We start from the raw sequence: 14628 nt of genomic DNA on the forward strand, positions 1-14628 counted from the left end.
TTCCATTCTCCTCTGTTACTTTCTTATTAAAAAGCAAAAGACACGATTATTCCCTGAAGATCTCCTGACAATTATACTGTTCAATGCCTTAGCTCTAAAGATTTTTGTCCAGCTCCTCAATAACTACCTTTAGAGCTTTGCTTCTTTGTCCTCTTGTACAGAACATCACTTCAATTTTTATGTTACACTATTTATTTTTCATTCAATCTGCTTATATAAAATTCATTTACTTTTCATCTATAAGTTAGAATTTTAATAATGAATATATTGTGTAATCACCATAGACTTCTTAGGTAAAACACATAAAATAATAAGGAATTGGAAAAATAACTATTTCTTAGATTAATAATATAAATACAAAGTAGAGGATTTAAAAACAACTTTTAAAAAGCTTTAGCAATGAGGTTCAGTGGAAAATGTTTATATCTGTATTATTATATCTCTGCTGATATCATTAATTTTTGGTTCTTGTTGGCGAAATTACATAAGAAAACCCAAATCTAAGATTATTATTTGTTGAATGAATAGAAACTTACACCTCCATTGTCTCGTCTGATTCTGAAAGGAAGACAAAAATATTTGTTTTCCTGTTTTAAAGATAAATCATCTGAGGCTCAGGGGTTGAAGGACTGGTTAGGCTAATGGACAAGGCTTTGTATTTGGAAAGTGTCTGACTTCTATTTGATTCTCTTCTCTGCTAATTAAAAATGTTCTGTACATTTGTGATTTTTCAAAAACATTTTTGATCCATGTTTAGTTGAATCCATAGATATGAAATCCCAAGATACAGATAGTCACCTGTATTTGCTTTTCTAGATGTAGAGTTTGAAGAAACAGTACATACATGAGGGGAAGAAAACTGATACTTACTTGGGTTTTTACACTTCGGTCAGTGCCAGCTTCCAACAAGAGTTTAACACATTCTTTATTTCCATTTTTACAGGCCAGGTATAGAGGTGTCTGTCCTCCAGCAGCAGCATGATTAATGTGAGCATTATATGCAATTAATAATTCTACACACCTAAACACAAAGTAAGGATTAATTACATAAAAATTGAGTTTCACCCCTAAAGCATCACCTACCAAGATACTAAATAGACACACACAATGATTCGAAAGCAATTCTGCCTCTTCATACACATCTATTATTTCTATGTATTGGTTATTGTGGGTCTTATAGATATTTTCCTCACAAATCTAGAAAATATATTTTATTTGTTTTTATTTTCTTTTTTTTCTAGAGTGTCAGAAAATGGTGAACTAATACCTTTAGTCACAACTGAATTACTTGCACAAAAATTCAAAATAGTACATTTGATCAAGTCCTAAAATATGATTTGTGTCACTTCTCTTCAATCAACTTCTGAAAGTGGAATCCTTGGAACAGGTTTAGCTTGTTGGAATGAATGGTTTAAATATACTCTGTGTGTGTACATATACAAATACATAAATAACATATACGTATTTATATAATAAAAATACAATTTGTGGTGCAAAATAGTTTTAACCTTGCAAAAAGTTAGGCTGAGTCATTCTGAAAATTTTCACTTGAGAAAATATTTGCAAGTCGCATAGACAGTAGGGCACCATGTGCCTCCTCTATAAAAAGTAACAGGGAGGCTGAGAAAAGGGCTGCCTTAGACAGAAATGACAGCAGAGAAGTTATCCTGCCTCCAAGCAGATACTCACTGTCCTGAGAATCAAGAAGGAAACCAAGAAGTAAAGTCAAGACTTGGTGACACTTCTAAATCATAATCCAATGAAAAAGTAATTCACTTCATATTTTGTTAACACAGATGCATGGTTTGTTGTTTTGGTTTTCCTTTGCATCATCTGGTTTGTTTATATATATTTTCAAAACAAGTCACTGTTATTGATATATGTGTGTATCATACACATTTATTAACTGATTCCTGGATTTCTATAGTGTTCTTCCCCTTTACAAAGGGAACCTCCCGTTCTGTGACTATTATGCCCTGCAAGCAAGTGGCCCCACAGATTGCCTGGTGACAAGGGAGAAGCATAGCTCAGGAGACATTCCTTTTGCAGGATGGGGGTACATTCAAACAGTTACAACAAAATCAATGTTTATGATTGTTAATAATAAACTCAGGGTGATGAGACATGTTAGATATGCAGAAAAAATACAACACCATACCTCAAACTGATACATTTTGAATATTATGATATTTAAATTTATGCTTAATAATATTTATGTGAACCTTAAAACTCGTATTTTAAGAATTCTATAACTTGTTAAAGAACATTTCTATCAGGAAACTTGGATTAAAATAGTAAAAGTAGCTTGCATTTTCTACAATCTGCCATTTCAGCTCAGGAAGAGAAAGCAACTTAGCTTATTCAATTATTAAAATATGACCTTTTAAGAAGTACCTATTCATATTTTGTACCTATCTGACTTAGTAAGCTCCTGAGGAAATCACTGCTCAAGATATGTGCATTTTTAATTAATAGGCTTTCAGTTTATACTTGAACTATTTTTGCTACATGAGATTTCTGCTTCAATTTTTTTTTCCTTAACACAGCAAAACAAGATGAACACTTGGTATTTAATACCAAATAAATTGTCAGTAGTAACAATTATTACAAATAATATAATTCTATGTTTTTTCTTCTTTTTTTTAATGCCATCATAAGTACAAAAATTGTGTTTTGTCTGGTTGTTTTTACTTTTCTTTTTTTCTAGACTGTCAGGTAATGGTGAACTAATACCTTCTCCATAGCCCCTTATCTCACTGCAGGTTAATGTGCTATGGATGCTCTTCAACACACAACCTGGACACAGCATAATTTTCTTTGTCACTTCCCTCATTTGCAACTACTTAACTATTATCAAGAAGAAAAAATGTAGGATCCAACTTTGTATTCAAATATGTTTAGTGAATCTATTTGCCAATGGATTTCAAGCACTAGTTTACACATTTAGCTGGACCTAAAATAGGTGAGCAAAATACAAAGAGAAGTGATTTTCATAGAAAAGAAAAAAAAAAAAAAAAGAATGAAGAGCATCACTTACTCAAAATGTCCCTGAGCAGCTGCAGCACACAAGGGTGTGAAGCCATTTTTATCAGCAGCATCGACTTGGGCTTCTGCATTCAGCAGCAATCTCACACAGTCTATGGATTTTAATAGGAAGTCATTTAAATTCCCCATTTAGAGTCATGATGAGACAGATTCAATGCAAGCTGCAAACAGATTCTAAACTCAAAAGACCTCTCTCACACAGTTCATCTGACAATTCTATCCTGACAGATATGAGACTCCACAGACCTCCTTTCCCAAAAATGATGATGCCCCAAAACTCACCAATGAAGACATGATCTTTCATTGCTTTATGAAGAGCTGCTGATGAGTAAAAGGAATATCATGTGCCAGAAAAAGCTTTACCAGATTTTTCCACCATCGTATCCCAGAAATAATGTTTTTGAAGAGAGAACCAAATGTATTTACCAAATTGAAATATCATACTTTGCATTTAAATAGCCAAAAATTTTTACTTTATGATGTTCATTTAATCAAAATGTTTCTGTATGGTAGCCATCCTACAACTTACCTACATGAATGAGGATAAAAGTCCAAGAGAACTTTATCTAACTTAGAAATGAGTATCTCCTAGAAGACCTGTATGTTCCTTATGTTATGATATAGATTTAATTTCTTTAGATTAAAGACAATTCCTACAGTGCATTTGAAGCAAAGAATAATTTCAAAATACTTTGAAACTACTGAACTATTAGCTCACCAGAATCTTCCATTTATCTGAATTAATCGACAATCATATGGCTCACATATGCAACGCTTTTAACTTTTGCACTTGCAGTCAAATTATTTCTTTTTCAGCACTACCATATGTTTTAGTATATTTAACTACAGGATTTGCATTTTAAAGAACATGAATAATTCCCAGTCTTTATGGATATGTCATTTGTAATTATATAACTTCTCAGTTCTCTGAAAAAAAGTCCAAATAACTATAAACTACTGTTACTACTAAACAATTTCAGACCCATCACTCTTCTTAACTACTAGAATTTTCCATCACTGTGGCATTCCCTAAAGCCCTGATGCTCTGACTTTCTTTCACATCAGGTATTTCTAACAGACAAATTAGGGCCATTTATTTCTGACCAAAGTGACTGCAGATGGATGACTTTATTCTAAAATGTGCTTTTAAATGAATAGACCTCAAGTTTCTACATGTGCATTTCAGTGTATATAAAACAAAGATTACTTTTAATTAGCTGCTGCAGTTAAAACTTTACATTAAGGAACTTACAATTTCTATTCTTTAATGTTTATAAAACATTAAAGCTCATGTAAAAAAAAAAAATCTATTACTACCTGTAAGAGAACATTGAAGCCAAAATGAGCATTTGTCTCATAACAGTGGTTCCCAGTGATATTGGCATTCCATCCTTTTGCAAGCGTGAGTTGTGGTATGAAAATCTCTCATCATTTTTACCTGCATGTCCATTCTTAGCAGCAGAATACAAGGCAGAATGGCCATCTTCACAGGAGTAATTAATGTCCAGTCCTTCTTCATTAAGCAGCATTGATAATAAAGTGACATTTCCCTGGGCAGCAGCTTGCTGAAGAAGGGTGGGCCTGCCAGCCAGGGGGGCAGGACCACCACTCATTAGCAAAGGGGTTAGGGAGGGTGACCAGCCTGCAGGTTAAAGTGACCGTCGTTAGAGAGTAGGAGCAAGGACAGGATACAGATACTATCATTCCTTTCTGAATCACACACACAAACATAGCAACGTGTATTCCTAGAGGATTATGTGGTTCCTAACATTATCAATCTGTTAATATTTTCTTAGCATGAATCTAATCTGTACTGTTATTTCAGCTCTTATATGTGCTGCTAATTAAATTAACATATGTGGTGATGAATTATTTTTAGTCATCAGTCTTACACAGTTAAGTGTTAAAGTCATGACTGGTTTTAGAAAACTAAGATGGCTGTTACATTTTAAAAGTTTAAATTCCTCTTTTGCATTGCAGAAGAATTTTAATTTTAAAATGATGTAAAGAATTCCTCAATTTCAACATCAGTCTGAAAAACTAAAACGGATACTTTTAGGCTTAAGGTAGAAATGATGGCAAGAAACAGATTTTCCTTTTTTAACCATGTTTCCAATTTATATGTACTCTTATAAATTTTATTCAAACCAATAATATGGGCCTAACACTGTCAAAGAGTCTGGTTTTAGTCCTTGAATACACTTAGTTGGGAATTAAAGTAACAGATGCTAACTGTTATTCACTATTAAGAGCTAAATATATAGGTATGAGTAGATCTAGAATACACCAGCACAAATATTCAATAACAGTCCTGAAGACTGTATCATCTGGCCATCTTTACAACAGGTTTAACAAACTTTTAACCAGCCAACAAAACAGGACACTCTATCATATAGTTTAAACAAAAGTCATGAGTTATCATGGTTAGATATTTCTAATCAGTATTTAGCAGCTTTAGAAGAGAATCTGTTAAGTGTATGAAGTCGGCTACATATAGTATGGAAAAGTTTCTGAATTGTTCCTTGATCAAAAGGCTGTAAAAACAGTAAAAATGTTTATTTAATGCGGTATCTATATATTTGTGTCTTTTAGGCTTAAATACAATGAATTTTCAAAATAAGTCATTCTGGTTTTCTCTTTGTAGAACTCCAGTACCTCTCTAAGTAATGTTGTGGACATGGGCACATATACATTGCTCGAGGTGGATTTTCCACATATGCAGGATTATATTCCACTTAGAAACACACATAGGTGAATATTTTCTACCCTTGTGCATTAATACTAGGATAACATTCTAGGTATATGCTTTACATTAATTTGTGTGTAATATTCAATTATTATGATTAAAACCTAAATTATGGGCTTTTGATTATTTTAATAAATATTAAGAAAATACATATCAAAGAAATTTCTCAGTTTTTTATAAAAAGCCTTTTAAAATAAAACAAAGACATTCGTACCAATATTACACTGCTTATTAAAAGCTGGATATTGTATCTTTATAATCAATTATTTGGGCCCATAAAAACTTTATTATTTTACCCTATTATTACTGTAGTGTCAGACAAAATTAAAATGCTCATACAATTAAGTATTTATATAAACTTAATGCTATTTTCCTATTGACATTCATTAGGTCTTCTTACAAAAGTAGTATGTTTACTTCATACTTACAAGAAGGCTCTTCTCTGGTACATTTTACCTTTTGTATTTTCTTTAAAACAAACAAACAAAAAAAAAACAGGCCCACAAAAATTAAATCAGTACTTATTAGAAATGGATGAAAAACAGAGAAATTATAAACACCAAGGAATGAAACCTTGTAAAGCAAATACAGGCAACAGCAAGGCATCGCACCACTGTCTTCTGCAGAAAGGAGGGAACATGGCTCACACTTTCAGCATCAATCTGCTTCCCCAACACACACACTCTCACACACTCTCACAATGACTCACAGATTCACATACATTCATACGCACACATATTGTCACTCTAGATCTCACGCATGGGGTCATGGTTATTGCTATCCTTTTATGAACACCAACATGCGTATATTGAACAGTTTGCTATTATTTTTGCTTTCATTTTTCTTTTTTTTTTCACCACAATTCTAGGCTTTGGGAGGAGACAATATATTTTTCAACTATCTTATATATACATAGAAATAATCAATTATGGACATACTTTGCTGGGAAATCCTATTTTAATGTTAACTGAAAGAAAAAAATATGTTATTGAGAAATTTTCTCATTCTTTAGACCACTCAAGAGTCTTCAAGTTATTATTCTATCCTATGAAACTATGGAAGACAAATCAGTATCCTGGTTTTCTTAGAGAGCTGCAAGATATTTTAAAAATCTGTACAAAAAATGCCTTATAAATATCATGTATTCTTAAACTTTAAATGTTAGATGCTCACTATCCTCTCCAATTTTCTCTAGCACAGACTTATTTTTATAAATCCTGCTATAAATATGGGAAAAATAAATTAAAACCACCACAAGACTACATTGCCTAAAATTCCAAACAAGAATAAAAATGGTAATACTTGGTTAACTGGTTTAGTAGTGACAGACCTATATTCACACAGCTACTCTAATGATGTTAGAAAGAGGCATTCAGCTTTACAGTGTCCCAAATGTTAGTGAGGGTAAGCACTGGGCACAACACATCATGGAGGGAACAGAGAACATGCAATGGCAGAGGAAAGAGATGTTGAGAACAGCTTCCGGCATCAGCTTCAGAGGGTGGAGAAGGTTAATGTCACAGCCTAGACATTTCTTATATTCTGGTTTAGCCTTCAAGCCAATCGTACATGAGAATAATTTTTAAAATACATGTTTAACTAAAGAAAAAAAATCTAAACCAAATTCAACAAAATGTGCCAAATAAACAGTAATAACAAAAAGAAAACAGAAAAGAAAATTCCAAGGGTATGGAAACTCAGCTGCCCAGAGTGCCTTACAGTTTAGGCTTCTGTTCATCTAACTCAAATGTGTTCATTTGACAAGTTCAGAAGGAACAAGACATTCTAATTCATTTAGAATTTAAAATGCTATTTTAAAATTTAACATTTGGCCATAAAAGTTGCCAACAGAATTTGGGTATTTTACAATGCAATCCATTAAAATGGTAATTTGTGTCATTCCAGTCAGTCCTCCTCTGGGCTTTAACTTAGTTTTAACTGTCACAGGCAGAAGCTGACAGGACACCCAGGATTTGAGAGTTTGAAAGATCATAGGATCTAGCATTTCTCCAAGGAGGGAGAGGCAGTGAACTGTTGTTTTAAAATTCATCAGGCAAGCTTAAGACATCCTTTGGTACTATAATTTTTTGACTTAGTGGCTTTCAATTTTAGATGACAAAGCTAATATTTCAGAGAGAATTTGCTCTGCCCAGTGATACCCAGAAAGGGGTAGAAATGGACTAATTCTGCCTTCTTATACTCAATTAAGTACATGTTTGATCATGGAAATGGGAACAGACACCTGCCAGGTATTTGGCAGTTGTGCTCTGTCTCTATTCCCTGCTCCTCACAAGTACAATGGCATTAGTGGATGTTTAGAAGGTTAATACCCTCCAACGGGCTTATGGCCTGGAGAGGCACAAGCTCGCCCAGGCACAGCCAGGTTAAGAAGCAGGATGCAGAGAGTTTGGGTGCTTCTAAGTTGCAATGGTTGTGGTGGCAAGAAATAGGGCAACTGGTCTAGGGGTGTAGCTCAGTGACAGAGAACTCGCCTTGCATGCATAAGGTCCTGGGTTTGATCCCCAGCACCACAGGGATGGCTGTGGGGGAATCTAAATGGAATGCAGAGTTGAAATCCTATATATCATTTGGAAAGTTCAGGCTGACCTACATCCACAGTGTACACAGTTAAACATCCCCATTATCTAAGTGCAATAACGTTGCTTTCAACCCCCAAACAGGAGGTGCTCAGTGTAGACTTGGCTGAAAGACTGAAGACCTCCAATGCCTTTCCTCTCCCCTAAGAAGCCACATCTGGTGACTGAATAGTGCAGAAACCTGTTATTCCACCAAAGGTAATCCTGCAAAGTTCTGAGAATACTTGGCCATATTGCAAAGAAAACAGAAAACAAGGAACCTGTTTCACATATCCTCAATGGTATTTCATTGGAACCACTATTTATATTCTCTTTGGCTTTCTGAACACAAGCAAAGAACATTTTTCAGAGTGGTTCTGGTTACTCTATCCCAAATTCCACAAATATACAACAAATTAATAAGAGTTCTCCATCTTTGAAAACTTAAAATCCTTCTGACAAAATGCTCCTCAGTCATAAATGTTGGTTTTAAAGCTTCTCTGCTGGAAACAAAGGGCCTCAGTGTTAGGCCCAAGAGCACAGGCAACAATTGGCAGAGCCTCACAGTATCAAAGAATAGACAGGAGGATCACAAGTTCAAGGCCAACCTTAGCCACTTAGTGAGGCCCTAAACAACTTCTCAAGACTGTCTCAAAATGAAAAAACAAAGTAATGGGGATGCAACTCAGTGACAATGTCCTTGGGTTAAATTCCCAGTACCAGAACAAAACAAAACAAAACACTGGCGAAATTTATGCATCTGGAATGTGTTCACAATCTGTGCAGTTATGATAAAGATCTGCCACTGCTCCAAATGTTTCTGGAACTTGAATTTTACAACAACCTAAAGATCTTAGGTAGAAATTCTTCTGAATGGTAGAAAAATCCTTGTTCTGAGATTAGATTGAATTTGTGACAAGTAGCCAACATTATTCCAGTCCATGAGGAACAATATTATTTTGGATGAAAAATATGGAAGGTTGAATGCTTATAAAAGACATCACAAAACAATACTAACGTCTATTCTCAAACAAATTCCCTCAAATGCTGGAAATACCACCACCACCATGGCAGTAAGATCACCTCTGTTCACTGACCACTTGTGCTTTTCCAGGCTCAATGTCATGCTCTGTGACATTTCTGATTTTCCTAACAACCACTCTCCTCATGAGTAGTATAAGTTTCACATTAAGGAAGAGAAAATGTGCTCAGTGTGGAAAAAAATCACCCCAAATGCAGTTTAAATGGCAGAGCCAACACAGATCTGAGTAACTTAAAATGCTGTTTCCAATTTTCAATTGTACTCCTTGAAATATGGATGTAGCCTGTCAAAGAATTTAATTTCAAGGAGACTATTTATAACTCGATAAATAAGTTCTGGTGTATTGATTGACCTCATTACCTGATAATCAACAAGTATAGTGTGCCTGTTTTTCAAATTTCCACTCTTAAGTTTTAAATGAGATACTTTTCAAACTCTCCTTTAATTTTTAAAGGAAAAGTGGCAACTACTAAGATGACTGGTAGAAGACTTCTCTGAAATGTCAACAAAACTTGGACATGGTAAAATTGTTGTAGAACCACACACATTTGCCCAACAAAGAACTAATGCAGGCTGGAGCTTAAGGAAGTGGTAGAGCTCTTGCTTAGCATGTGAAAGACCCTGGTTCCATCCCCAGCACTGCAAAAACAAAATCAAAAATAAACAAAACTAATCTGGTCATGCGGATACAAAGCAATGCTTCAGCTAGCAACCTACAACATAAGGGAAATAATCTAGTTCTTCTTTGTTCATCATTCCCAGAGTCAGTGACTTCACAAACCCCAGCTGTAATGGAAACCTTCTCTAACATGCCCACGTGCTGTTATCCATCTGTGCTCTAGTGTTGGAAGATGATAGCTTCAAACAGGGTAAATGGCTTCTGAAATAACCTAAACTTAGAACAGAAATTTTAAAAACATTCACACTCCATTTTTGAGGACAAGAAAGAAAAAAAAAAAAAAAAAAACCAACTTAATACCAAACTGATATTAAAACTCAGAATGTACCAATTACAGAACAAACCTAATCAATTTGATAATCCGAGTAGTGTTAGTAACGACTTAAAAGGATTTTTTAATGTCATCCCAGAAGAGATAGAATTGAACACAAACTGTCTGATGATCCATTAATACTGAGATCCTGTGAGATAAATATTTAATAAGAAGGGATATGCTTTCCTCCCATGGAAATGTTTTAGTCTCTCTAAATTAATGGCCTTCTTGTGCTTCAAACCACTATTTTCAGGTTATTTTAAAAGAAGAAAGCACTGTGCATAACGAAACCGCAATTCACAGAGCAAGATGAATCACCATACCCTGGAGCCTTCAAAGAAAATTACAAAAAAGAAAGAAGAAAAAAAATAAATTAAAAAAAAAGTTTTAAGGCAATATGAAGGAAATGAAGGCAAGGGAGAAGACAGGCCATGTTCTTAAAAGAGGTTGGAATATTCAATCCCTTTACCTGATGCTGTTACCAGGAGGCTGTCTGAGGATGAAGCACTAACAGGGTTTATGGAAGAGCAAGAGGCAGTGGTGGTGGGAATGACAAGGGAGCTGTCGGAACATGCAGGTTGGTTCTGTCCGGGGGTTTCAGCAGGCCAGGCACCCACCTGAGACGTGGCCAGAGCTGAGACAGCACAGCCTGCGGGTGGCACAGTTAAATCTATGGATGGTTTTGGTGGCAGCTGAGGGGAGGATGACTTAGGGAGGTTCTCCTCATTTATTACCCTGTTCCCTTGGGGCAAACTGGAGGGAGATGAAGCCACAATTTTGTTATCAACTTTGGCTCCTGCATTCGAGGCCCTGCTATCCATAATAACCTTGAGTTGGGGGTGTGGTGGAGAAGGAGTTTGGGAGAGCCCTGGCTTTTTTGGAGGGATAGGAGGAGGATTTCCTCTGTCAACTCGTGCTACACCAGGAGTCTTTAAACCTGTCCGACCGACAGCAGAGTAGGTGCCACCATCCCCCGTGGGGGACATTCCAGGTCTTGGGGGAGGACCCGCTTGAGGGCTTGTAAATCTTGACAGTGCTTGGGTCACGGTATTCCGAGCTAGTTGTTTGGCCACTAGGTTGTCACGACTTGTAGGAGAGACATCTCTTGATGGAGGACTTTGGGTAGTATTTCCATTTTGATCTGGGTCATTAGCATTACCCTGAAATCTAAATCTAGCTGCTTGGATTCTTGGGTTTAGACCTGGATGCAAAGATGCATTGGCACATGGTGAATGTAAACTGTGCATAGGTGGAGTCTGCGAGGAATTCTGAGGAGCTGTGCCTGGTGTCTGAGCAGTGAGAGGGGCAGCACTACTGGGAACTGAGGGTGTGCTACTTGTTAGATCAGGTGTTGAGCCAGTGCTGGGTCCATTCTCCTCAATTCTGCTTGCACTTGGAGGTGGAAGAGTGGGCAGAGAGGAGCCCATCAAGTCACCATGGGAAGCCTGCCTGTCAATACCTGGTCTGACCATTGTGGCACTGGTACACACATTCCCTTTTGCATTTGCAGAAGGTGTGGAGGGCTTCGCAGGTACAGTCAAAGGCAACTTCTTCACATGGTCAGTGCTTTCTGTCACTAGGTCTGTCTGGCAAGCAACAGACCTTGTCACAGGTCCCTCTGTTCCCACAGATATGGAAACCAAACGCCTATCTTTTGTCTTTCGTGGGAGAGAGAGGCTTGGTTTGCTGTCACTTCCCCTTTTCAGTTGCTCAATCATCTTCTTCATCTTGTCTATCTCCTCTTTGAGGTCAGTGGTGTGTGCTTCTTCTCGGCTCAGCTTGGCACGCAGCTGTTCCCGTTCTGTATCAAACTCAGAGAGTTGTTTTTCCATCTGAGCTTCCATTTCTGTGCTTCTCCGTTTCTCAGTGGAGAGTTCCTCTTCTAATTCGTTCATTTTCTTCTTCTCCTCCTCCAGTTTAGCCATGGCTTCTTCCAGCTTCTGTGCCTCCTCTATGACTTTGCCTGAGAGCTGCTTGCACTCCTTCAGGAGCATCAGGACCACGTGCTTGTTCTTACCCCGCTCCTCCTCAAGGCGGGCAGTCAGCTTCTTGTGCTCCTGCTCCAGGGCTTGCAGCTGAAGCTTTTCCATTTCGAGCTGGAAGATATTCATAGGGAAACTCAGATTAATAAATGGGATAGACTTTTTAATCACAGAAGAGCATCTTAGGAGATACTAATTGATTTTCTAACTATTCAATGGTTTGTGTTAGTAAAAATGCCAGTTTCAAAATGTGCTGTCGTAAAAAGACAACACTTTTAAAGATCCATTAAAATGAGAAAACAGCTGTAAATGACTATCAAAACCATCTAGGGTTACAATAGAATTGTTTAAACCTGTTAAAGTGAACTATAGAAAAATAAGAATAATCAGATGCCTTGAATTGCAGAATTCAGAAAGTTTTGTTTTTTAAAAACAGAGCTCTGTGAAGGAACTGATGATATTTTAAAAAAAAAATTAAACAAGGTTCAATGCTTTAAAATGACTAACCAATCTTTGAGGCTGAACTGATCGTGAAAAAGGCTGAAAACAGAGAACTTCAGTTAAATTTTAAGCTCCTGTATTTATTAATTGTATTACTTAGCTAAGTAATTTAACATGAGATTCTTATGATAGGTTATTTCAGAAATCTTATAAAATCATATATTGAGTTTTTGAAAACAATAGAGAGCTAAAGAATCATTTGATCAGCACTACAATCAATGTGAGTAAACCTAAAGTCTGACCCTGTGTCTTACTTACTCCTGCTCTCTATTTAGCTACCTCTGAGGCCTCCCTAGTGATTCCTGAACAAGGTTCTGCCTCAGGGTCTTTGACCTTGTTGTCCTCTCCGCTAAGAATCCCACCATGCATCTGCCTGAGGCAGTCCCACACTAAGGGTGTGTACTATACACAGGAGCAGTAGGGTGTGGGGCAGAACTCCAGCCCTTCCCTACTCATCAGGCTGCCCACACATGGGGCTCTATCTGCCTTTTCATTCACAAAAAAGGTGCTAACCATTCATCAAGCCACAGACCCTTAAGCTTTCTGCTTCCAGCAAAGAAACACCTTAGTTCTAATTGATAAAGTTAGGGAGCTTTTAAACACCTTTCCCTCTCCAGATGAGGTTTTCTAGTACTAACAAAAGCAACTAATAGCACAAAAGCCTGGCTCCTTTCTTTCCTTCAGGCCTTTGCTCAACTTTCAATTTTACAGTGAGGCCTCTTCTCCTCCCTCTTGTGAAAAGAGCAGTCCCTGTCCCCCAATGTACCTATCACCCCTATTCATTACCTACCTAGACTCATAGAATGTGACTTTGGGGGAACAGGGATTGTGACTTCTTTGGTGTGTACCCAAGACCTAGAACAGTGGCTGGCATTCAGCAGTGCTTAAATTGTTGAATAGATGAAAGAACATAGTTCCACAGAAATAACGAATGTCCAAATACTATCAGATGTTCCGGGCATGTGGACAGTCTTACAGCTATGTTCTAACACAGTCTTATGGGGTTCTCACATCTATCAAGAAGTTACAAACCACAAAGGACAGACACATCTCCAGCAAGATGTAGTAATAATATTGGCCCACATGCTTCAGCTGCCCGGCTAAAATACTTTCCACTGGTGGTCCACAAAAGGCTTTATGGTTCATAAACATTAAAGTAGATCTACCTGGTTAAAGAGAGGGAAGAAATTTTTTTCCTCTAGACATGCAGGGAGACCCCATTTTATTTTTTATTGTACTCTGCTGCACAGATAGATTTTTTGTTTGTTTAGCTGCTGTTTGTTTTTTTTTTTTTTTTTAATAAACAAATTGAAGGTGTGTGGCAATTCAGCACTGAACTAGGCTATTGGCACCATTCTTCCAAAAGTTCATATTACTGTTAGCATTTATTTGCAGTGAAGTGTTTTTATATTTCATACATTTTTTTCAGATACAATGCTATCACACACTTCTGATAGTGTAAATGTGATTTCTATAGATATAGAAGTTGTACAACTGACTTTATTTCAATCCTCACTTTATTGCAGGGGTCTGGCAGAATCTGTAACGTGTTCTCTAAAGAGTCAGTATTTACTGAAGTCAGATTATAAACATCGATAACAGAGGAAGGGGACACTGCCATGATCCATAGTTTCTGAGCATGTAACTTTGCTATGAAAATCCTCTACTCTATTCCCCTTGGTCAGTCTTGGGATCAAAAGGGGAAAATGTCTCATTGAGAAACTAGGGGTGAGAGATATTACTT

At 36.7% G+C, this 14628-nt stretch overlaps 1 protein-coding gene across 2 annotated transcripts in view; it reads right to left on the reverse strand.

Annotated features, from left to right (window-relative positions):
* Positions 1-14628, reverse strand: part of Cttnbp2 (cortactin binding protein 2) — a 144101-nt gene that overhangs the window by 61015 nt on the left and 68458 nt on the right. Inside the window, exons 4-7 of one of the 2 annotated variants that reach the window (XM_027926329.3) lie at positions 10871-12497; positions 4484-4687; positions 3038-3137; positions 871-1021 (exon numbers count right to left, since the gene is read on the reverse strand). In XM_027926329.3, the coding sequence (XP_027782130.3) occupies positions 871-1021; positions 3038-3137; positions 4484-4687; positions 10871-12497 (2082 nt within the window). Of the gene's footprint in view, positions 1-870; positions 1022-3037; positions 3138-4483; positions 4688-10870; positions 12498-14628 lie in introns of those variants that run through there. The other variant, XM_027926330.3, reaches the window with a different exon arrangement.

This window comes from Marmota flaviventris, chromosome 1 (genome assembly GCF_047511675.1).
Source record: "Marmota flaviventris isolate mMarFla1 chromosome 1, mMarFla1.hap1, whole genome shotgun sequence".
In the NCBI taxonomy this organism is placed as follows: domain Eukaryota; kingdom Metazoa; phylum Chordata; class Mammalia; order Rodentia; family Sciuridae; genus Marmota; species Marmota flaviventris.